The 22,500-nt window shown below is 44.0% G+C and overlaps 1 protein-coding gene across 1 annotated transcript in view; it reads right to left on the bottom strand.

The window, feature by feature from the left end:
* dnah9l (dynein, axonemal, heavy polypeptide 9 like) overlaps positions 1-22,500 on the bottom strand; it is a gene marked incomplete at both ends in the record, with an annotated part of 207,600 nt that overhangs the window by 107,759 nt on the left and 77,341 nt on the right. The window contains 16 exons of the mRNA XM_084057033.1: positions 774-876; positions 1,281-1,446; positions 2,803-3,007; positions 3,504-3,677; positions 4,893-5,024; positions 5,609-5,759; positions 6,745-6,893; positions 9,792-9,919; positions 11,293-11,425; positions 12,003-12,080; positions 13,476-13,670; positions 14,970-15,062; positions 17,288-17,426; positions 19,259-19,414; positions 20,412-20,557; positions 20,875-21,031. Coding sequence (XP_083913159.1) covers positions 774-876; positions 1,281-1,446; positions 2,803-3,007; positions 3,504-3,677; positions 4,893-5,024; positions 5,609-5,759; positions 6,745-6,893; positions 9,792-9,919; positions 11,293-11,425; positions 12,003-12,080; positions 13,476-13,670; positions 14,970-15,062; positions 17,288-17,426; positions 19,259-19,414; positions 20,412-20,557; positions 20,875-21,031 — 2,305 coding nt within the window. The remainder of the gene's footprint in view (positions 1-773; positions 877-1,280; positions 1,447-2,802; positions 3,008-3,503; positions 3,678-4,892; positions 5,025-5,608; positions 5,760-6,744; positions 6,894-9,791; positions 9,920-11,292; positions 11,426-12,002; positions 12,081-13,475; positions 13,671-14,969; positions 15,063-17,287; positions 17,427-19,258; positions 19,415-20,411; positions 20,558-20,874; positions 21,032-22,500) is intronic.

Raw genomic sequence — 22,500 nt, 5'->3', positions numbered from 1 at the left:
ATGTCTCACTGTCTATAATCACTCTGTATGAATAGTTAGTTACTATGTCTCACTGTGTATAATCACTCTGTATGAATAGTTAGTTACTATGTCTCACTGTCTGTAATCACTCTGTATGAATAGTTAGTTACTATGTCTCACTGTGTATAATCACTCTGTATGAATAGTTAGTTACTATGTCTCACTGTCTGTAATCACTCTGTATGAATAGTTAGTTACTATGTCTCACTGTCTATAATCACTCTGTATGAATAGTTAGTTACTATGTCTCACTGTCTATAATCACTCTGTATGAATAGTTAGTTACTATGTCTCACTGTCTATAATCACTCTGTATGAATAGTTAGTTACTATGTCTCACTGTCTGTAATCACTCTGTATGAATAGTTAGTTACTATGTCTCACTGTCTATAATCACTCTGTATGAATAGTTAGTTACTATGTCTCACTGTCTATAATCACTCTGTATGAATAGTTAGTTACTATGTCTCACTGTCTGTAATCCCTCTGTATTATTAGTTAGTTACTATGTCTCACTGTCTGTAATCCCTCTGTATGGAGGACATCTTGTGTGTTTTCTGATCTGGATGTCCTACGTTTTCTGAGAGCATGATATACTCATTTCTACTGCAGAAGTGTGCGTGCATGTGTGTGTGTGCGTGTGTGTGTGTGTGTGTGTGTGTGTGTGTGTGTGTGTGTGTGTGTGTGTGTGTGTGTGTGTGTGTGTGTGTGTGTGTGTGTGTGTGTGTGTGTGTGTGTGTGTGTAGGCCTACCTGTAGTCTGGGGTTAACAGAGAAGCTTCCAGCTGTAGGGTTCATACAGGTGATGTACTGACAGTTATGGATCTCTTTCAACACCAGCCTCTGTCTGTCATACCTGTCAATCAATCAGCATTATGTTTGAGTCTCTGTGTAGCATTATGTCTGAGTCTCTGTGCCCACTGGTCTCTTGGCCTTAGTCTTTATTCTGACCCCATTAGCAGCTACTTCTCCTGGGGTCCATGACAGAAATATGAACCATGCAGGGGTTAACACTAAGGTCTCTAAAGACAGGTCATCGAAACATCGCAGCCACGCATGCAAGACGTTGCACATGAACTCTGCAGCCGCACTGAGGCGCTCCAACACAAACACTCTGACGCTCCCCTAAATCCACTCCAGGGTTTGAAAATACCCACTTCACAAACGGGTGAACGGGAAGACCCACAAAAGTGTTCAGTAGTGTGCGTGCGTGCGTGCGTGCGTGCGTGCGTGCGTGCGTGCGTGCGTGTGTGCGTGTACCAGTGACTGTAGTCCAGGTGTTGTCTGATCAGGGTGTGAGGTTGGACGGTGCCATAGGTGTCGACCTCCGGCATGTTGAGGTCGTCTATGAAGTAGATCAGTCTGTTGGTTCCCTGAGGAGCGAAGGTTCGCCCCGCCTTCTTCTCCAGAGGCTTCTCCAGGACCCCTGCAGAGAGGTCGGCCATTTTGTGTCTCACATGCATACACTCAACTCATTGCCCGTTTCTACCAAAAAGGTCCTGCCAGCTGCCTCGGTGGGGAGCTGACTTAAGCGTTGGACTTCTTGTCATGGGATTGAATGTACACTCTCAATGCACTTGTTTTCCTTCTAAAATGCATCATGAATACTTGTATTAGCGTTTAGGTAAGGGTTAGGCATAGTCTTTGTGAGGTTAGGGTTAGGCATAGTCTTTGTGAGGTTAGGGTTAGGCATAGTCTTTGTGAGGTTAGGGTTTGGCATAGTCTTTGTGAGGTTAGGGTTAGGCATAGTCTTTGTGAGGTTAGGGTTAGGCATAGTCTTTGTGAGGTTAGGGTTAGGCATAGTCTTTGTGAGGTTAGGGTTAGGCATAGTCTTTGTGAGGTTAGGGTTAGGCATAGTCTTTGTGAGGTTAGGTTTAGGCATAGTCTTTGTGAGGTTAGGTTTAGGAATAGTCTTTGTGAGGTTAGGGTTAGGCATAGTCTTTGTGAGGTTCAGGTTAGGTTTAGCCATAATTTAGCCACATTAGGCAACGTTTCAAAAACGCATACAAGGCTCACACAAGGCACAACTGCCAATCAAAGTGACTAACTGGCCAATCACAGTGTGTCCTTAACCGTGACTTGGCACAACACTGCCGTAGATTGTAATAACACGTTAAAGACCCATGTTGCAACATGGCTGACATAGTGTAATAGTTAAAGACTCACTGACATAGTGTAATAGTTAAAGACTCACTGACATAGTGTAATAGTTAAAGACTCACTGACATAGTGTAATAGTTAAAGACTCACTGACATAGTGTAATAGTTAAAGACTCACTGACATAGTGTAATAGTTAAAGACTCACTGACATAGTGTAATAGTTAAAGACTCACTGACATAGTGTAATAGTTAAAGACTCACTGACATAGTGTAATGGTTAAAGACTCACTGACATAGTGTAATAGTTAAAGACTCACTGACATAGTGTAATGGTTAAAGACTCACTGACATAGTGTAGTGGTTAAAGACTCACTGACATAGTGTAATAGTTAAAGACTCACTGACATAGTGTAATAGTTAAAGACTCACTGACATAGTGTAATAGTTAAAGACTCACTGACATAGTGTAATAGTTAAAGACTCACTGACATAGTGTAATAGTTAAAGACTCACTGACATAGTGTAATAGTTAAAGACTCACTGACATAGTGTAATAGTTAAAGACTCACTGACATAGTGTAATAGTTAAAGACTCACTGACATAGTGTAGTGGTTAAAGACTCACTGACATAGTGTAGTGGTTAAAGACTCACTGACATAGTGTAGTGGTTAAAGACTCACGCTGCAACATGGCTGACGTGGTGTAGTAATTAAAGGGGACTTTGGCCACCATGTAATCCTCCTTCAGCTTGGCTACGTAGTCACACACCAGGATGGTCTTGCCCACGCCAGCGTTGCCCACCAACATGACTGGCTTTCCTCTGTGCAGCAGCAGGTCTAAGAAGTACGTCAGGCAGAGGGTCTCTGGGGTGTGGACCAGCAACGTCTGGAACATATAAACACTATGAAGGACATCATATAGTCTGGAAGGACATATAAACACTATGAAGTACATCATATAGTCTGGAAGGACACAGGGTCAGTATTAGGGGTTAGGGGCATAGAGAGTAAATAATAGAGAGGGCACCGGCTTGCATTGAACTGCTCACCCAACAAATGAGGCAAAATCAGCCCTTCTTCCTGGTTGTGAAATGTGATGGGCGAAGAGGTTTATTTGGGGCTCTTCTGCGACACGTTTTTTGTCACATCAGCGACGTGTTTTGCGTCCCCTCAGCGCGCAGCCCCGTGCGCAGACTTGTGCGCAAGCTGGTGAGTCCAGCCCATTGGTCAAAACCGTTTTGGCTCGTTCATGTACGGTGGCCCCAGGCCGTTTTAAACTGCAGTACCTATGAATGGCCAGCATGTCCAATGCGCTTCAATGCAACCACTGGGTTCTGGGAGCTTGGTTAGGGGTTAGGGGTTAGGGGTTAAGGGTTACACACCTGTAGTGGGACATCAGGCTCCAGCTCAAAGGGAAGCATCTTCTCAGTCCATGGGGTGAACTTGTTGCTCTCTGGGTCGATGAAGTAGTCGAACACGGTTCCCTGAGAGGGAAACTTCACCGCTCTCATCTCCTTACACCACCAACGACTGAACTCTGCCCTGTAGTCCATCAGCTACACACACACACACACACACACACACACACACACACACACACACACACACACACACACACACAATTTACAATGTAGGCATTTAGCAGATGCTCTTATCCAGAGAGATTCAGACTGGGTCACATTGATTAGAATCGTTACAGAGTACGACCCGCTCCCCGCTGGCCAGCATTTACATTGCTCATGATTCTTCCGTACCAGAGTACACTTAATTCAACTGTAATGGTACTTATGTGCCTCAGGGGGGCGCTGTGGACTATGGGGCTTTGGGAGATAGAGAACAGAAGAAGAGTCACTTGTCAGAGTTCGGAGCGATTAATAAAGTTTGACTGCTGTTATTGTTCCTTAAGTTGTCTTGGGTTGTAATAATAACAGAACAACAATACACAACAACACTACACATCAGTACACAACCAAAGCAGTGTGCGCTGACGGTCTTTGAAAAATAGCAACAAATTAGAACCTTTCTTGGGGAAAAGATTGTCACGTGTGGTGCAGGCAGGGGACCCAAGCGCAGAGAGGACACGGAAGGTTTGTTGAAACGGTAGCTTTACTTTGAAAACTTGTAAAATACAAATAATAAACAAACAAGGCAACCCTGGAACACGAGGGGAAAGTGTAAGGCACACGGCACGGAGAGCAGAGTTAACAGAAGTACAAACGAGGAGCTCTTCAATAGCGCCTGCGTGGTGTTGCTTTCGGTTTGGCTCGGCGGTGGTCGGTGGCGGTGCTCACGCTAAGGGGAACAAAATAGTGTACACGTAATGTTGTCCGGCTCGCGGTGTTTCGGTTGTGCTCGCCGGTGGTCGGTGCTGACGCTAAGGAATAACATGGTCGACCCGTAATGTTGTGAGTTTGTGCTGGCCGCAATTAATTATGCTCCGAGGAGGCAAATGTGTGGTGAGCAATGAAAAGTAGCCTATGCCACCCGTAAATGAATTGCGCATGTTGTGGCTTGTGTTGTTAGTGACATGTGATATGTTGTTGTTGTGTTTAGTGCGAAACAATGACACGGGAAAAAAACACTAAAAAGACTTCTCTCCAATGTAATAATAGATACATAATGGAAACAAGTCCCCTAGACTTTTTTTGTTATCCTTTTAGCCTAAATTTCTTCCTGTACGTTTACATGTCTGTCTAATAAGATATTCAGTATTCAGTAATCACTCACTCACTCACTCACTCACTCACTCACTCACTCACTCACTCACTCACATGGTCTTGGAACAGAGCTCCTCCGAAGGCCCACACACAGGAGAACACAAAGTAGATCTCATAGACCTCTCTGGGAGAGTCAGCCGGAGTGTTGTCTTCTGTCAGCAGGCAGTCCAGCAAGGAACACAGCGTCTGATTGGACGATGCAGAGAAAACAGAGCATCCGATTGGACGCCACAGAGAGGTCAGTGGTGTCCAATGGGATCAGCAGATTTGACACTAAAAACCCTCCAAACTCACAGACCTGAGTTGGCCCTCTCACAGGCTCACAATACGTTGCAAAGCGACGCGTTGTGAGCTTATAGATCTGCTGTTTTTGGCAAATGCTCTCATAGCAGAGTGTCTAAATGTGACTGATGGATATTTTAGTATTATTGTCTCAAGCCCATTGCAGATTATTGGACTTTTAGGTAAATGATGAAGATTCTGAATCTGTGTTTAACATGTATATTGATGATAGTTTTAATTACCTGGACCATACTGGTCTCTGGTATGGGGGTAATGGTCTTACCTGGACCATGCTGGTCTCTGGTATGGGGGTAATGGTCTTACCTGGACCATGCTGGTCTCTGGTATGGGGGTGATGGTCTTACCTGGACCATGCTGGTCTCTGGTATGGGGGTAATGGTCTTACCTGGACCATGCTGGTCTCTGGTATGGGGGTGATGGTCTTACCTGGACCGTGCTGGTCTCTGGTATGGGGGTGATGGTCTTACCTGGACCATGCTGGTCTCTGGTATGGGGGTGATGGTCTTCAGGTTGCAGCGGACCTGCTCCATGCAGGAAGGGACGTACTTGTCAAACAGAATGGTCAGGTTGGCTCGCTCTGATTGGGCGTGCCGGGTGTCAATCCAGCTCGTCACATACCTATGGGGGAGGGGCACAAAAGATAATGGTGTGTGTGTGTGTGTGTGTGTGTGTGTGTGTGTGTGTGTGTGTGTGTGTGTGTGGGTGTGTGGGTGTGTGTGTGTGTAAGCAGGGTTATTGTAGTCGACTAAAACGATAGTTACGTATGTAACTACGGTTCTATGAGTCCCGAATGACCGTCAGAGGCGGTGCTTAAAGCACTGTATGGTTCCCTTCGCGCATGCGCAGTTCGAGTATTGTATACCAACAAACGTCACTTGTGACCCCGTAGTTACGTATGTAACTACGGTTCTATGAGTCCCGAATGACCGCCAGAGCGTTCTGTCACTCAGAATCCTCGTGATCTCGCGAGAAGATTCTGTAGGAAAAGATCCCTTGATGATTCCCGGATGATATAGCCTCCTCCGGGTCATCCAGGGGTCACAAGTGACGTTTGTTGGTATACAATACTCGAACTGCGCATGCGCGAAGGGAACCATTCAGTGCTTTAAGCACCGCCTCTGGCGGTTAGCAGGGACGAAATAGAACTAAGACTTATACCAAAAGTCAAAGAGGAGAAAGGGTTAAATTAAAGAACCCTAAAACTACAGTTGAAATAAACTAAAACCAAATGAAATAAACGATGCAAAACTAACAAACTAACAACTGGAACCACCATCATATGAAGTCAGCCTTCTTTCATCCAGACCTATTTCTGCTTCTATTAATCTAATTCTCTACATAACACCTGAACAACTAAACTATGACAAAGAGTAACGCAAAAATAAATAAAATAAAGTATTCATTTGCAAAAAACTAAAGCTAATTATGCTCTCACAAAACTAACTACAACTAAAACTAAACTCTAATGATGCAAGGGGGGGGGGTTACAACAAATAAACCCTAACATAGCAGCAATAAGATCAAACACAATACATACTTGTTTTACTAAAACTAAACTGAAACAAATGAATATATTTCCTAAAGCATGACGGCTGTAACGTACGAGCTCCAGACCAGGTCCTGAGGGTTGACATAGAGGATTCCTGCTCTGGACACGGTGGCTGGAGTAGCAGCTCTGAGGTGAGAGATCTCAAACAGGAGACGCATGGACGAGGACAGACTGATCCTCTCGTTACTGGCTAGAGTCAATACCTGAAGACACAGAGACATAGAGACATAGAGACAGACAGAGTCAATACCTGAAGACATAGAGACATAGAGACAGACAGAGTCAATACCTGAAGACACAGAGACATAGAGACAGACATAGAGTCAATACCTGAAGACACAGAGACATAGAGACAGACATAAAGTCAATACCTGAAGACACAGAGACATAGAGACAGACATAGAGTCAATACCTGAAGACACAGAGACATAGAGACAGACATAGAGTCAATACCTGAAGACACAGAGACATAGAGACATAGAGACAGACAGAGTCAATACCTGAAGACATAGAGACATAGAGACAGACATAGAGTCAATACCTGAAGACACAGAGACATAGAGACAGACATAGAGTCAATACCTGAAGACACAGAGACAGAGATACATAGAGTCAACACATGAAGACAGACACAGAGACATGGATGAGGACAGACTGAGTCAACAACTGAAGACACAGACAGAGACACATACATAGAGGCAGACATAGAGTCAATACCTGAAGACACAGACACATAGAGACATAGAGACAGACAGAGTCAACACCTGAAGACACAGACATAGAGACATGGCACATGGATGACAGACAGTCAATACCTGAACATATGAAATGCCTAAATTGAAAATTGTAAATTGGACACAATGGTTCGGTCCGTTCTCAGGAAACTATTTGGCAGCGTTGCCAAGTCTGATTATTATGACCACACTTATTTGGGCTTGTTTTCATACACCTGGTTGCTTGTTTCTCTCGCAAAATCTGGCAACACTGCTAGTGCTGGGTCTGGCGATGACGTCATAGAACAGCGCACCTGCAATCCTCTCTCTCTCTCTCTCTCTCTCTCTCTCAGTGAGGAGCAGAGCCAGCGTACAGTGAATAGATCCGGGGCTAAACAGTATTTATTGTATTATTATTATTATTATTATTATTATTATTATTATTATTACCCTTATTATTATTACACGTATCAGTCGTGGTTAGGGTTAGGGTCACTGCAGTGATCATAAATTATTATTCTTTGTCACCTAAAGAATCACATTGTCAGATTGATTTAAATACTGAGGTCACTATGACCAGGCTGAATGTGTTATTCATAAAATGCATATTCAGTATTTTATTGTCATTGTCTCCACCAGGCCGAAAGGCATGGCGAGAGAGTATGTTTTACCCCCTGTCCGTCCGTACGTCCGTCCGTCCTGTCCGTCCGTTAGCAGCTAATCTCCGGCACCGTTGGCCCAGTCGCTGCGAAACTGTGCACACCCACTCCCTGGATGCCAATTCAGAACCTCTGACCCACATTTTTCACATGGGCCTGTTATAGCATCACCAGGAGGCTGATTTGTGCAAAACCCATTTTTTCCCCATTACTCCTACAGCTTTTAACCAAAAGTCATGCAAATCGGTACACACTATCTCTATAGTCATGTGATCAACCTGGATCTGTCCGATTTCCCATATTCCTCATTGGCTAAGGTTGGCTTCCAAAGTTTGCAGGATTGGTCCGTTTTGAACAAACTGCCTCAAATCATGAACGCAGCTTGCTATTTCCATAAAATTGCACACACACATTCCCACTATGCCGAGGAAGAAATGCCACTTGAAAATGTTCAAATCAGCCTCATGGTGGTGCTATAACAGGCCGATTTGCATTTTTAACTATAACTGCACGGATCTGCGTGAAACTTTGCAAGCATTCTCCCTAGAGGTAAAGGAAAATCCTTTGGCAGGCATTTTTCACATCTGCCTTTTAGAGCGCCACCAGGAGGCTGACTTTTGGAAAACTATTTTTTTTCTATTACTCCTTCACATTCTGTCCAAAAATCACGCAAATCGGTACACAGTACCTCTATAGTCATGTGATCAAGATGAAAGTGTCCGATACTTCATATTCCATCCTAATTGGCCAACATTGGCTTCCAAAGTTTGCAGGATTGGTTCGTTTGAACAAAATGCCTCAAATCATGAACGCAACGTGCGATTTCTGTGAAATTTTGCACACATATTCCCACTAGGCCGAGGAAGAAATGCCACCCTTTTAACATTGGCCTGTTATAGCGCCACCAGCAGGTCTAATTTAGCTAAACACATTTTTGTAACAAAATGCCTCAAATCATGAATGCAGTGCCTGATTGCCATGCAAGGCCTAAGAAGAAATGGCACATTTTCACATTGCCTTATTATAGCGCCACCAGGAGGCCACAATAACCTACCTGACCTGGCGGAGACCTGTGCTCCGAGGAGCACTTTTTCTAGTTTGATTGATTGAATACTTCATTAGCAGTTTGAAAACAGTATGATTGTACAGGAAGGTAAAATAAGCTGCTAAAAGGAGAGGGTCTTGTTTCCATTGTGTCTCATGTTGATGTACGATATCCTTCTGATACAAATACATTGGACATAAAGACAATTTTAATACTAGTCATTAAGCTGCTATTGCAATTCTAACAGCTTAAATCGATATATCAGTGTTCTGATATTAACCTGTGGGCCGCATTAAGTGAAGGTGGGGGCCACCAGTTGCCCATGTATGTCCTGGTATGAACGAATAGGGGAAGGGGATCAACGTCACATGATTCATTGTTTGACCCGGCAAAAAGTCATGATTATTGGCAGAATCTTGGAAACTTTAGAATATTTGGCGGTCCCGTTTTCATTTTTCACAAGATCGGTGGTTGTTGCAATGACCTGCACTACTATACTTCACCACTATGTTGCGCTATGACCAAATAAACCCCCAAAATGTAACAACGTGTGCGTTCCGTAACGCAATTCCAATGGTGAAAGCTGTGTTTGTAACTGGATTTAATCTCCACTCAATTTAATGAAGAGAAAAAGACTGTAAGAACAGAGGAATGGAGAGAACAGGAGGAGAGGAGAGGACAGACCTTGTTGTCGTCCATCACTGTGTTCAGAGACTCGATCCACATAGGATCGATGTCTCCATCCAGAACGATCCACTTGGGTCCATCATGACTCACTGAGGCCAGCTCCCTCATAGTGGAGGAGAATAGACCTGTGTGAGAGAGAGACCTTTACTACTAGTAGAGAGAGAGAGACATCATGACTCACTGAGGCCAGCTCCCTCATAGTGGAGGAGAATAGACCTGTGTGAGAGAGAGACCTTTACTACTAGTAGAGAGAGAGAGAGAGAGAGAGAGAGAGAGAGAGAGAGAGAGAGAGAGAGAGAGAGAGAGAGAGAGAGAGAGAGAGAGAGAGAGAGAGAGAGAAGCTGTGTTCTTCTATTGAAAGTAAAGGGAGTGATTGATGCTCAAACCCTCAAACAAATAGAGCAGACGTTAAAAATAAACCTTCGGATGACATCATCATCGATGGAGATTCCAAAGCCAATAGAAACTACAGCCTTTCTCTTTCTATAAAGTTAACGTGCAAAAACACACAAACCCAAACCAGCCTACAGATGATGATGTCACTGGTAGGCAGGTTTGTGAACTGTCCACAGCCCTCCTCTGAGACACAGAGCTAGCAGACAGACATGGTGCGTCTTATCATCAGGGTTGCATGGTGAATTGGAAAGCGGTTGCATTCTATTTTAAAACACTGTGTCCAGGGACGTGCACAGATAGACTCTGGGTGGCGCTAGAGCACCTGCCCTTTGCCCTCTTGACCAGAAGTGCCCTTTTGAAAAACTTTTTTCAGTTTACAGCAGGGGTCTTCAACAGGGGGTCCGGGACCCCTAGGGGGTCCTCAGAGTTACTACAGGGGGTCCGCCAAATCTTTATGTGATATGATTTTTCTTTTTACCATAACCACTCGAAACCTAGCATCCCTTTTCTGAGGAGAACTTTAGCCAAAAATAGCCGATCTACAAGCTCACAACGCCTTGCGCTGCGAGGCGCTGTGGGCTTGTAGATCGGCTATTTTTGGCAAAGAGGTATAGGTGTAGAGGGAAAAAAGAGCAGACCAAGTAAACAAAAAAAAAGTATAATTTACTTGAGCACCTGCCCCTCAAAATGTCTGTGCACGCCACTGACTGTGTCTAATGTGGCGATTGAAGTGCCACCATGCTCCGTTCTGTTTAATGACGTGACGCGCACGTGGCTTAACACCTCCGCTACCGGTCACACAATGGACCATTGATATGCATCTAGGCTCATTCCTATGTTCATCCTATGTTCATTCATGCTGGTGTGACAACCGGCGGTCGGCAGACTTTTTTTAACTTGGTTGTTGGTGTGAATTTAAGGTTGTTTTAAATCTATGCATGTGCGTGCTCCTGCTCAAAATAGCGGTTGCACGGCGTGTTAGCCTGTCCCATGCCCAACGCAACCCTGCTTATAATGAGCATTAGCGAGGAACTATTATATGAATGAATATACGGCAGCTTTGAAAATGTGTTGAAGTTAGTTCCTTTAAGTTAGGCCTCACCGTCCTTCCACTCTCTGGTGGCCGGATGCAGGAAACCAAACAGCTCGTCTGTGGTCACGGCCTTGGGGTTGATGTCGTTCCACACCGGCTTCATCTTCAGGTTAGCATAGGTTCTGTGGAGAGTCTTCAGGATCTGAAGCATAGACATCATGCTATTAGGTTAGCATAGCTTCTATACACATGATGCTAAAAGGTTAGCATAGCTTCTATACACATGATGCTATCAGGTTAGCATATGTTAGCATAGGTTCTATGAACATTATTATCAGGTTAGCATAGTTTCTATGAACCATAAACATGATGCTATCACGCTAACCTAGGTTCTATGAACAGTATGTAGTTTGCTGGGTGATCAATAGACAGTATAAACTGTATAGTTTACCTGCAAGGGCGTCGTTACGCGGGGGCTTCGGTGGCTATAGCCACCAATGTTTTATCCAAAGCCACCAATAAAAAAATAGAGATATATCATTTTTGAATTATATATCTATAAACCTAACCCTACCCCTAACCCTATAACCGAAATAAAGTAACAAAAAACGGGGGGAAAAGTACCCAAATCCGCCGCATCTGCATGTGTCCGTTGCCTGGGGGGCTAAGCCCCCAACCTAGTAGAGACCTAGCAACGCGTCTGTTTACCTGGCTCTAATACAGTATATAGGTTATTAATAGACAGTATAAAGGTGGTTGATAGATAGTAATTAGTTTACCTGGCTCTTCCCTGTTCCTGGTCCTCCCACCACAAACACTGAATGTCTGACATTCAACAGCTCCTCCAGCTGAGCCACCTGTAGACACACAACAACATGCTTATTAACAGTACAGGTACAGTCAACGGTTATGCTAAAAGGATAACACAAACCAACCCAGAGGGCTTGTTTTTATTGTCGTCCATTGTACTCAATTTATCAGTAATTGAGTATGAGGTTCTCCTACTGTACCTTGAGTATGAATTTCTACTGCACCTTGAGTATAAAGAAGTTCTACTACTATACAATAGGGCATAGCAGTGGCAGCCATTTTCTGGTTCAACTTCAAAATAGTCAATGCATTTTTCCCATTGACGTTTCCAAAAATATTTATATCAATTCATTTAAAGGAGGAGTTCACCCAAAAAATTACTTATTTTCTATCAATTGCACACCCTATGAAGCCTTGAATCCATGGATTATTTTTTGTTTTTGTGGCATTCCTAAGCCAATCATTTGATTCCCGTCTTCTACCGGCTAATGTATCCGGTAGGAGACACAAAGTAGATCATTTGTGTCTCCTACCGGAAATACACCCGGTCATCAAATTATTGTCTTAGGAATGCCACAAAAACAAAAATAAATCCATGAAATCAAGGCTTCATGGCGTGTGTAATTGATGGAAAAATAGAAAAAGTGCTCCTCGGAGAACAGGTCTCCGCCAGGTCAGGTAGGCTATTGTGGCCTCCTGGTGGCGCTATAATAGGCCAACGTGAAAAGGGTGCAATTTCTTCTTAGGCCTTGCACGACAATCGGACACTGACTGCATTCATGATTTGAGGCATTTTGTTAAAAACATGTGTTTCGCTAAATTAGACCTGTTGGTGGCGCTATAACAGGCCAATGTTAAAAGGGTGGCATTTGTTCCTCAGCATAGTGTGAATGTGTGTGCAAAGTTTGAGCGCAATTGGACGGTGTGTTCATGATTTGCAGAATTTTGTTCAAAACAAGCCAATAATGCAAACTTTAGATGTCAATCTTAGCCAATCAGTATGGAATATGAAAAAAACAAACACATCCGTCGTGATCATATGACTATAGAGATCTTGTGTACCGATTTGCATGAAATTTGGATAAAATTGGAAGGAGTAGTATAAAAAAATGTGTTTTACACAAGTCGGCCTCCTGGTGGCGCTATAAAAGGCAGATGTGAAAAATGCAGGGCAAAGGTTTTTCCTTGACCTATAGGGAGTGTGCATACAAAGTTTTACACAGATTGGTGCAATTATATTGGTGAAAACATTTGGGCAGAGGTTCTGCTCTGGTATCCAGGGACTGTGTGTGCACAGTTTGGCTGCGAGCAAGCCAACGGTGCCGGAGATTAGCTGTACACAGACAGATCGAAGGACGGACACTGCCTGCCTGCCTGCCTGCCTGCCTGGCTGGCTATTTCTATTTCTACTGTACCTTGAGTATAAAGTATTTCTACTGTACCTTGAGTATAAAGTTCTCTTCAGGCTGGAGGTGCAGCTCGCTGACAGACTGACGCACGGCGCTCTCCATGTCCGGGTCTCTCTTCCTGGGAACGTCCAGCTGGGGGAACAGGTCACTGATGAGGCCCAGGAAGATGGGAACGTCACTGGTCACTATCTTAGGCAGGTTGAAGTCCCTCAGGGCACGCATCAACACCTACACACCGTACAGTAGAGCTCATCTCAACAATAATAATACATCTACCGACACGGTACAGTAGAGCTCATAATAATACATCTACCGACACGGTACAGTAGAGCTCATAATAATACATCTACCGACACGGTACAGTAGAGCTCATAATAATACATCTACCGACACGGTACAGTAGAGCTCATAATAATACATCTACCGACACGGTACAGTAGAGCTCATAATAATACATCTACCGACACGGTACAGTAGAGCTCATAATAATACATCTACCGACACGGTACAGTAGAGCTCATAATAATACATCTACCGACACGGTACAGTAGAGCTCATAATAATACATCTACAGACACGGTACAGTAGAGCTCATAATAATACATCTACAGACACGGTACAGTAGAGCTCATAATAATACATCTACAGACACCAGGGACGTGCACAGATAGACTCTAGGTGGTGCTAGAGCGCCTGCCCTTTGCCCTCTTGACCAGAAGTGCCCTTTTGAAAAAAAGAAAAAAACATTTCTTTTTTTTAGTTTACAGCAGGGGTCTTCAACAGGGGGTCCGGGACCCCTAGGGGGTCCTCAGAGTTACTACAGGGGGTCCGCCAAATCTTTATGTGATATGATTTTTCTTTTTACCATAACCACTCGAAACCTAGCATCCCTTTTCTGAGGATAACTTTAGCCAAAAATAGCCGATCTACAAGCCCACAACGCCTCGCGCTGCGAGGCGTTGTGAGCTTGTAGATCGGCTATTTTTGGCAAAGAGGTATAGGTGTAGAGGGAAAAAAGACCAGACCAAGTCAACAAAAAAAAGTATAATTTACTTGAGCACCTGCCCCTCAAAATGTCTGTGCACGCCACTGACAGACACGACCAGTAGAGCTCATCTCCCGCCTTTGGCTGAGGGAGATATTGAGCTTCTGGTCATCAGGCAGAGGCTTGAAAATATACTGAGGGACTAAAACCACCTGTTTTACTTTATGTTCATATGTGTTTTACTCTCATATACAATATGTTCATATGTGTTTTACTCTCATATACAATATGTTCATATATGTTTTACTCTCATATACAATATGTTCATATATGTTTTACTCTCATATACAATATGTTCATATATGTTTTACTGTCATATACAATATGTTCATATATGTTTTACTCTCATATACAATATGTTCATATATGTTTTACTGTCATATACAATATGTTTGTGTGTGTTTTACTCTCATATACAATATGTTTGTGTGTGTGAGATGCATTAATGAAGTCATCTTCATGAATAAAGTGTGAAGCTCTACCTGCTCCTCAGGTCTGCTCTTGTCTTCTCTCTTCAGGGATCCGGCCACAACCAGCACCGACTTGATGGCTCTCAGACCCCAGTCATAGTGATCCTGAGAGAGCAAGTTGATCATAATGTATTTACAGATGTGCCACTTCAAAACTTCACACGTTACTGTTCTTTCCCTGAAAATGCATTTTTTTCTCCCTTTTCTGCCCTTAAAAATGCACTGTTTTGCCCCTGAAAAGAAGTTGTCACTACACACCCCCGTTTTTCCCTTCAACAGACATCCATATACATGAGAACAAAAGAATGTGTGTTGAAGAAGGTGTCAGACTCATTATGAGGCAAAAGGTGATTTGAAGAGGTCCTTGACCAGTTGCTCAAATTAATTAGCATCATAAAAGCAGTGATCAAAATAATTCAGCATTTTAAATGCCCTTCTTTGTCCCTCTTATTGCCCTGGGAATCCCCTGAAAATTTACTGTCTTGGCGATGGCAGGACATTTGAAGTTTTGAAATGGCACATCTGTATATACCTTATTACACGGCTTGGTTGAATGCTTGATTCTGATTGGTCAATCATTGAAATCAGCGGTGTGTTATTTCTGAATAAACAGACTCTTGCTCATAGCAACCTGTGCTGCTTAGTTTTATGCTGTATCCAACATGACAGCCATGTACACACACATACACACACACACACACACACACACACACATTGCTGAAGTGAGGAATAGACGATGCAGTCCAGATATTGATTCTATTTGATCAACACTTCCTTCTTTTCCGAGGCGACCGTGTTGCGCAAAACCTATAGAATAATGTCATTACCGTAAGGATGGAAATAGTTTGTTTTGTTGTTACTTATGGGTCAATTTATTGATCTATTAAGTAGCCGTGTAATAAGTGGGATAAATGTCGTTGTAGAGAAATAACCTCGTTCAGGATCATTAAACCCTCCGGCTTCGCCTCAGGATGTCATCATCCTGTCAGGAGTTATTTCTCAATAATAAGGACTGGCGGGTCGTCAATCATCCTTTGTAGAGGTTAGGGTCTAGTGAGGTCAGGGTTAGGGTCTTTAGGGTTAGGGGTTAGGGTCTATAGTCAGGGTTTAGGGTTAGGGTCTATAGTCAGGGTTTAGGGTTAGGGTCTATAGTTAGGGTTTAGGGTTAGGGTCTATAGTCAGGGTTTAGGGTTAGGGTCTATAGTCAGGGTTTAGGGTTAGGGTCTATAGTCAGGGTTTAGGGTTAGGGTCTATAGTCAGGGTTTAGGGTTAGGGTCTATAGTTAGGGTTTAGGGTTAGGGTCTATACCTGTTTACGTTTAGACAGCAGTTCTTTACACAGAGTGTAGAGGTTAGGTACCTGTTTAGACCAAGGGGCAAGGCTGAGATATTTACGATGAGGCCGAAAAAATGGCCAGAGTGGCGCTGTTTTACCCTGCGCCGACCTGTGAGTTCAGAAAGAATTTATTTTAGCGCAAGTGAATGGTTTTTTTGACAAACTTTAGACTAGATTTTCTTACTGTAATAAAAATTGTCATAAATTCTATATGCTTCCAGTCGCTAGTTTAAAGTCTCCTTTCAATCATCAGGATATGCGTTTTGCTAAATTATGGTTCTATTTATTATAAAATTGACGATAAAGTAGGCTATTCTCTAGGAGGGGCGGGATGATTTGATTGACACGCTACACAACCAATAGCATTCATTCCCCGCCCCCCGCTCTTGATTGACAAGTTACCCAACCAATAATGGTCTGAACTCATTCTGACGCGTATTGAAAGATGGCGGACCTACCGTCTTGCAGCAAAGGCTTCATTTTCGGTCTGTAGAAAGCAGCGGAGGGGGTTTGTCCATCTCATTTATACAGTCTATGGTTTAGACAGCAGTTCTTTACACAGAGTGTAGAGGTTAGGTACTGGCTCAGGGGTAGAGTGGCCGGGTAGAGTGAACTGGAAAACCGCAAGGTTCCCAGTTCGATCCCGGGCTGGGGCGCTCCCCTAGAGTTAGTGTCGAAGTGTCCTTGAGCAAGACGCTGAACCCCTAATTGCTCCCGATGAGCAGGTTGGTGCCTTGCATGGTTTCCTCCGCCATCGGTGTATGAATGTGTGTGTGAATGGGTTAATGGCACAATCAATGTAAAGCGCTTCGGATAGAAGCGCTATATAAATGCACCATTTACCATTTACCATTTACCATTTACCTGTTTAGACAGTAGTTCTTTACACAGAGTGTAGAGGGTACCTGTTTAGACAGCAGTTCTTTACACAGGGTGTAGAGGTTAGGTACCTGTTTAGACAGTAGTTCTTTACACAGGGTGTAGAGGTTAGGTACCTGTTTAGACAGCAGTTCTTTACACAGGGTGTAGAGGCTGATGAACTTGCGTGCCAGCAGACGGGCGTCTATGAAGCCCTCTGCCACCAACATGATCTCACAGATCAGCTCAAAGTCTGGGATCACCATGGCACAGGGTCTGCATAGCAACACACACACAATAAACAATGGATCACCATGACACAGGGTCTGCATAGCAACATACACAATAAACAATGGATCACCATGGCACAGGGTCTGCATAGCAACACACACACACACAATAAACAATGGATCACCATGGCACAGGGTCTGCATAGCAACACACACAATAAACAATGGATCACCATGACACAGGGTCTGCATAGCAACACACACACAATAAACAATGGATCACCATGGCACAGGGTCTGCATAGCAACACACACAATAAAAGTTTTTTTTTTTACATATATTTTCATAATAAAAAAGTGCCATATATCGTATCGTATCGTATCGATACCGTATCGATGTCGTGAGGCTAATATCGTATCGTATCATGAAATGAGTGTATCGGCACACCCCTAAACAGATTCTGTCCAAAAATCACGCAAATCTGTACACAGTGGCCCTCATTTATCAACGCAGCGTATAAACCGCCATACATTTTTCCATATATTCGGCCGTACACCAACGTCGAAGTCACATTTATCAACGCATCCTACACAGCTGATCCGAGCGTACACTTGGTCCCAGCGTTGATAAATGTGACGGCTGAAACCGAGCGTCATTTCAATAACACGCCCTTAAATATTCTCAAAACGCCCCGATTTTACGACATGAAGACGAACCAGAATACGACCAAAGACATGAAAAGCCAATAAGAAACGGTTTGCCCTGCTCGCCTCGCACACACGCACACGCCTCTCTCTCGCTCGCTCTCTCTCTCTCACACACACACACACACACACACACACACACACACACACGCGCGCGCGCCCGCCCAACTTCGTCTTTCCGTAGCGTAGCGGTACATGAGACTCGGGCGGAATGCAGTGATTCCGTGCCGCCACGTTAATATAATAATATTGGAGCGTCGGGTTTATATCCTTAACCCAGCCAGGTTGTGTAGCCTACATAACTCTCTATGACATAACTCCATAACATAGGACAAGCTACTGTAAGTTTGTAGACCTTACTGTCCATGAAAAGGTGGACGGGAGTCCCGACCGCGGGACTCCCGGCGCAAAAGCGCTCGTATATTTTTGAAAATAGCAGATCTACAAGCTCACAACGCGTCGCGATGCAACGCTGGCTTGTGAGCTTGTAGATCTGCTATTTTCAATACAGACAGATCTACAATCTTATCTGAATGACTGTTAAAGCAGTTTGTTTAAATTACTTTATAAAATGATATATTTTCACAGCGATTATTTATTAGTGTAGATATACACATTTAGGAGTGGATTATGTGTCCAGATGCTTGTCAGACAGTCAAACAATGGTGCTCCGCAGGTCTAGAATGGAATAAACGGGCGCAGCCAACGTCAACAACTGGTCTCGACCAGACGTGAGATTTCAGCGTACCATAGGATGAAGCCCACGTCAGGATATATTGATAAATGCCGAAAAGTGCGGTGAAAACGCCGTACGCCTATTATTTGGGCTGCACCGCGTTGATAAATGAGGGCCAGTATCTCTATAGTCATGTGATCAAGATGGATGTGTCCCATATTTCATATTCCATCCTACTTGGCTAACATTGGCTTCCAAAGTTTGCAGGATTGGTCAGTTTTGAACAAAATTCCTAGAATCATGAACGCAGTGTGCGATTTCCGTCAAATTTTGTACCCATATTCCCACTAGGCCGAGGAACAAATGCCACCCTTTTCACATTGGTCTGTTATAGCGCCACCAGCAGGTCTAATTTAGCAAACAAAATGCCTCAAATCATGAATGCAGTGTCCGATTGCCGTGAAAGGCCTAAGAACAAATGACCCCCCCCCCCCACACCTGAACAAGGCCTTGAGGTTCTCAGGCAGCTCGGCTCTTCCAGCGTATCCTGGGTTCAGAGTGATGAAGATTCCTACTGTAGGCCTCAGCTCTATGTCCTCTCCTAGGAAATGGAACCTGCACACACACACACACACACACACACACACACACACACACACACACACACACACACACACACACACACACACACACACACACACACACACACACACACACACACACACACACACACACACACACACACACACACACACACAGCATTTATCAGACGCTCTTAATCCAGAGTGATTTACAGTAAGAAGGGTAAACACAATGTAATACATCATATACGTAGTAATCTAGGATCATAGGTAAACCACAGAATCATCAGTCTAAACAGTATTAGACTGATGTAACAGTGTAATATGAAGGGAAAAGGTAAAATGAATGAGTTTAAACATCAAGTAGAAACTTATTGTCAGATTTTTTTAATCTGCCTTTTATAGCGCCACGAGGAGGCCGATTTTTGCAAAACACGTTTTGATATTACTCCTTCAGATTGTGTCCAATCATCACACACAGTACACAGTATCTCTATAGTCATGTGATCAAGAAGGATCTGTCTGATTTTACATATTGCATCCTGATTGTAACTATTGCGTATGGAACTATTACCTCTGTTTCCTGTTACATATGGAACTATTACCTCTGTTTCCTGTTCTGTATGGAACTATTACCTCTGTTTCCTGTTATATATGGAACTATTACCTCTGTTTCCTGTTCTGTATGGAACTATTACCTCTGTTTCCTGTTACATATGGAAGTATTACCTCTGTTTCCTGTTACATATGGAACTATTACCTCTGTTTCCTGTTACATATGGAAGTATTACCTCTGTTTCCTGTTACATATGGAACTATTACCTCTGTTTCCTGTTACATATGGAACTATTACCTCTGTTTCCTGTTACATATGGAACTATTACCTCTGTTTCCTGTTCTGTATGGAACTATTACCTCTGTTTCCTGTTACATACGGAACTATTACCTCTGTTTCCTGTTACATATGGAACTATTACCTCTGTTTCCTGTTACATATGGAACTATTACCTCTGTTTCCTGTTACATATGGAACTATTACCTCTGTTTCCTGTTACATATGGAACTATTACCTCTGTTTCCTGTTCCGCACAGCATCTTGGATGGTCTTCACCTGAACGGCCACCACTGACAGAACCTCCACTGAGATCCTGTTGAACTCATCAAAACATCCCCAGACCCCCGTCTGAGCCAGACCCTTATAGATGTTACCTATAGACTGAGAGAGAGACCTTATGTTACCTATAGACTGAGAGAGAGAGAGAGACCTTGCATAGGGAGACTATACCTTGCAGTCCATTTGTTCAGAACAGTTGAATACATAGACCATGATGCATAGGGAGATTACCTTGTAGTCCATTTGTTCAGAACAGTTGACTACATAGACCATGATGCATAGGGAGATTACCTTGTAGTCCATTTGTTCAGAACAGTGAGTTGACTACATAGACCATGATGCATAGGGAGATTACCTTGTAGTCCATTTGTTCAGAACAGTGAGTTGACTACATAGACCATGATGCATAGGGAGATTACCTTGTAGTCCATTTGTTCAGAACAGTTGAATACATAGACCATGATGCCGAGGGAGCGCCCCAGGTCCTTGGTGGTCTCCGTCTTGCCAGTGCCCGCCGGGCCAGAGGGGGCGCCACTCATGGTCAGGTGCAGGGACTGGGTGAGGGTGATGTAACATCTGATTGGACAAGAGATTTATATTAGGTACTATTTCATGAAGAAGCAATGGGAAGCATGGAAGTATTTGGGCTTCTATGTCATTCATAATTAAATCTCAACATTACTAGTTCAAAACTTACAATGTAGTCATTTATCAGACTGTATCCAGAGTGACTTAGAGTAAACAAGGTAAACACATACATAGCATGTATATATAACATAATGTAATATAATATAACTTACAGTAAACAAGGTAAACACATACATGTACAGAATGTAGAGAGACAGTGTGTCAGTAAAGTAGGATCACAGGTAAACAATGAATGTAGAAATAACAACATGATGGGAAAACTAATTTCATCCACATTTTGTACTTCTGTAAACGAGTGATGTGACAATAAAGCTGATTCTGATCAGTCTTCTTCTTTCGTATATCATCAGATGGCCAACTCAGTGTCCTGCAGCCACGCCCTCGTCTCTGGTCCTAAGTCGAAAAGACCAGCTTCTGAGGGTGGGCTGTATAGGGGGCAGCGGGTGATAATGTGCTCGGCAGTCTGTTCAGGCTCGCCACACTCGCATGCCGCACTGTCCGTTAGGCCCCACTTCTTCATAGAAGACTTGAAGCGCCCGACTCCAGTGCGCAGACGGTTCAGCGAGGCCCATAGATGGCGTGGCATGTCTTCTCCTTTTACACCTCCTCCTGGGTCCTGGATGTATCGCTGTATACGGGAGGGTCCAGCTGTCTCCCATGACCGTTTCCACGATGCTGCCAGCCAGGCGTCTCTGGACAAGTCCTCAGGGATAGACTGTAGCATCTCTTGTGCTGCCTTGTTGTAGGGATGGCGAGACTTGAGCCTGCCTGGTGGTGCCGGTGTTGTTGTGGCTTTGTGCAGGATGTGCCAGTCGTACTTCTGGGCCTTTCTTGCCAGGGTGAGGGTAGCCGCATCCCGTCGGAGACTGCCTGGGGTGATTCCAGCTAGGACTGGCAGGTAGGACACAGGGGTGGGTTTCAGACAACCAGTTACTGTCCGGAGAGCGCTGTTGATGACAGTGTCAACCTTGTTGACGTGGGGGCTTCTGCTCCAGACAGGGGCGCAGTATTCTGCTACGGGCAGGACCAGGGCTTGCGTGGATATGCGTAGGGTCTGGGGCGAAGCTCCCCAAGTTGAACCTGCTAGGCGTCTAATGAGCGAGACCCTTGCTGTTGTTTTGGCCTTCACTTCATCCAGATGTTGCTTGTAGGAGAGTGTTCGGTCCAAGCATACGCCGAGGTACTTGGGGGCTTGCTGGAACTCCAGGCGGTGGTTGCCAACATGCACATCCAGTTCCCTTCTTGCTTCCCGGTTGTAGAGGTGGTAAGCTGCAGACACTGTTTTGCCCACGCTGAGCTGAAGATGCCACTTCTGGAGGTAGTTTGCCAGGATGCCCATGTCTCGGTTGAGGCCATCTTCCATCGCCTTCCATGTTGGACGTCGAAGCATGATAGCC

This window comes from Gymnoscopelus microlampas (genome assembly GCF_963454915.1).
Source record: "Gymnoscopelus microlampas genome assembly, chromosome: 5".
Taxonomy (NCBI): Eukaryota; Metazoa; Chordata; class Actinopteri; order Myctophiformes; family Myctophidae; genus Gymnoscopelus; species Gymnoscopelus microlampas.
The sequence above is the reverse complement of the archived record's forward strand: the minus strand, read 5'-3'. Positions and strand labels throughout refer to the sequence as shown.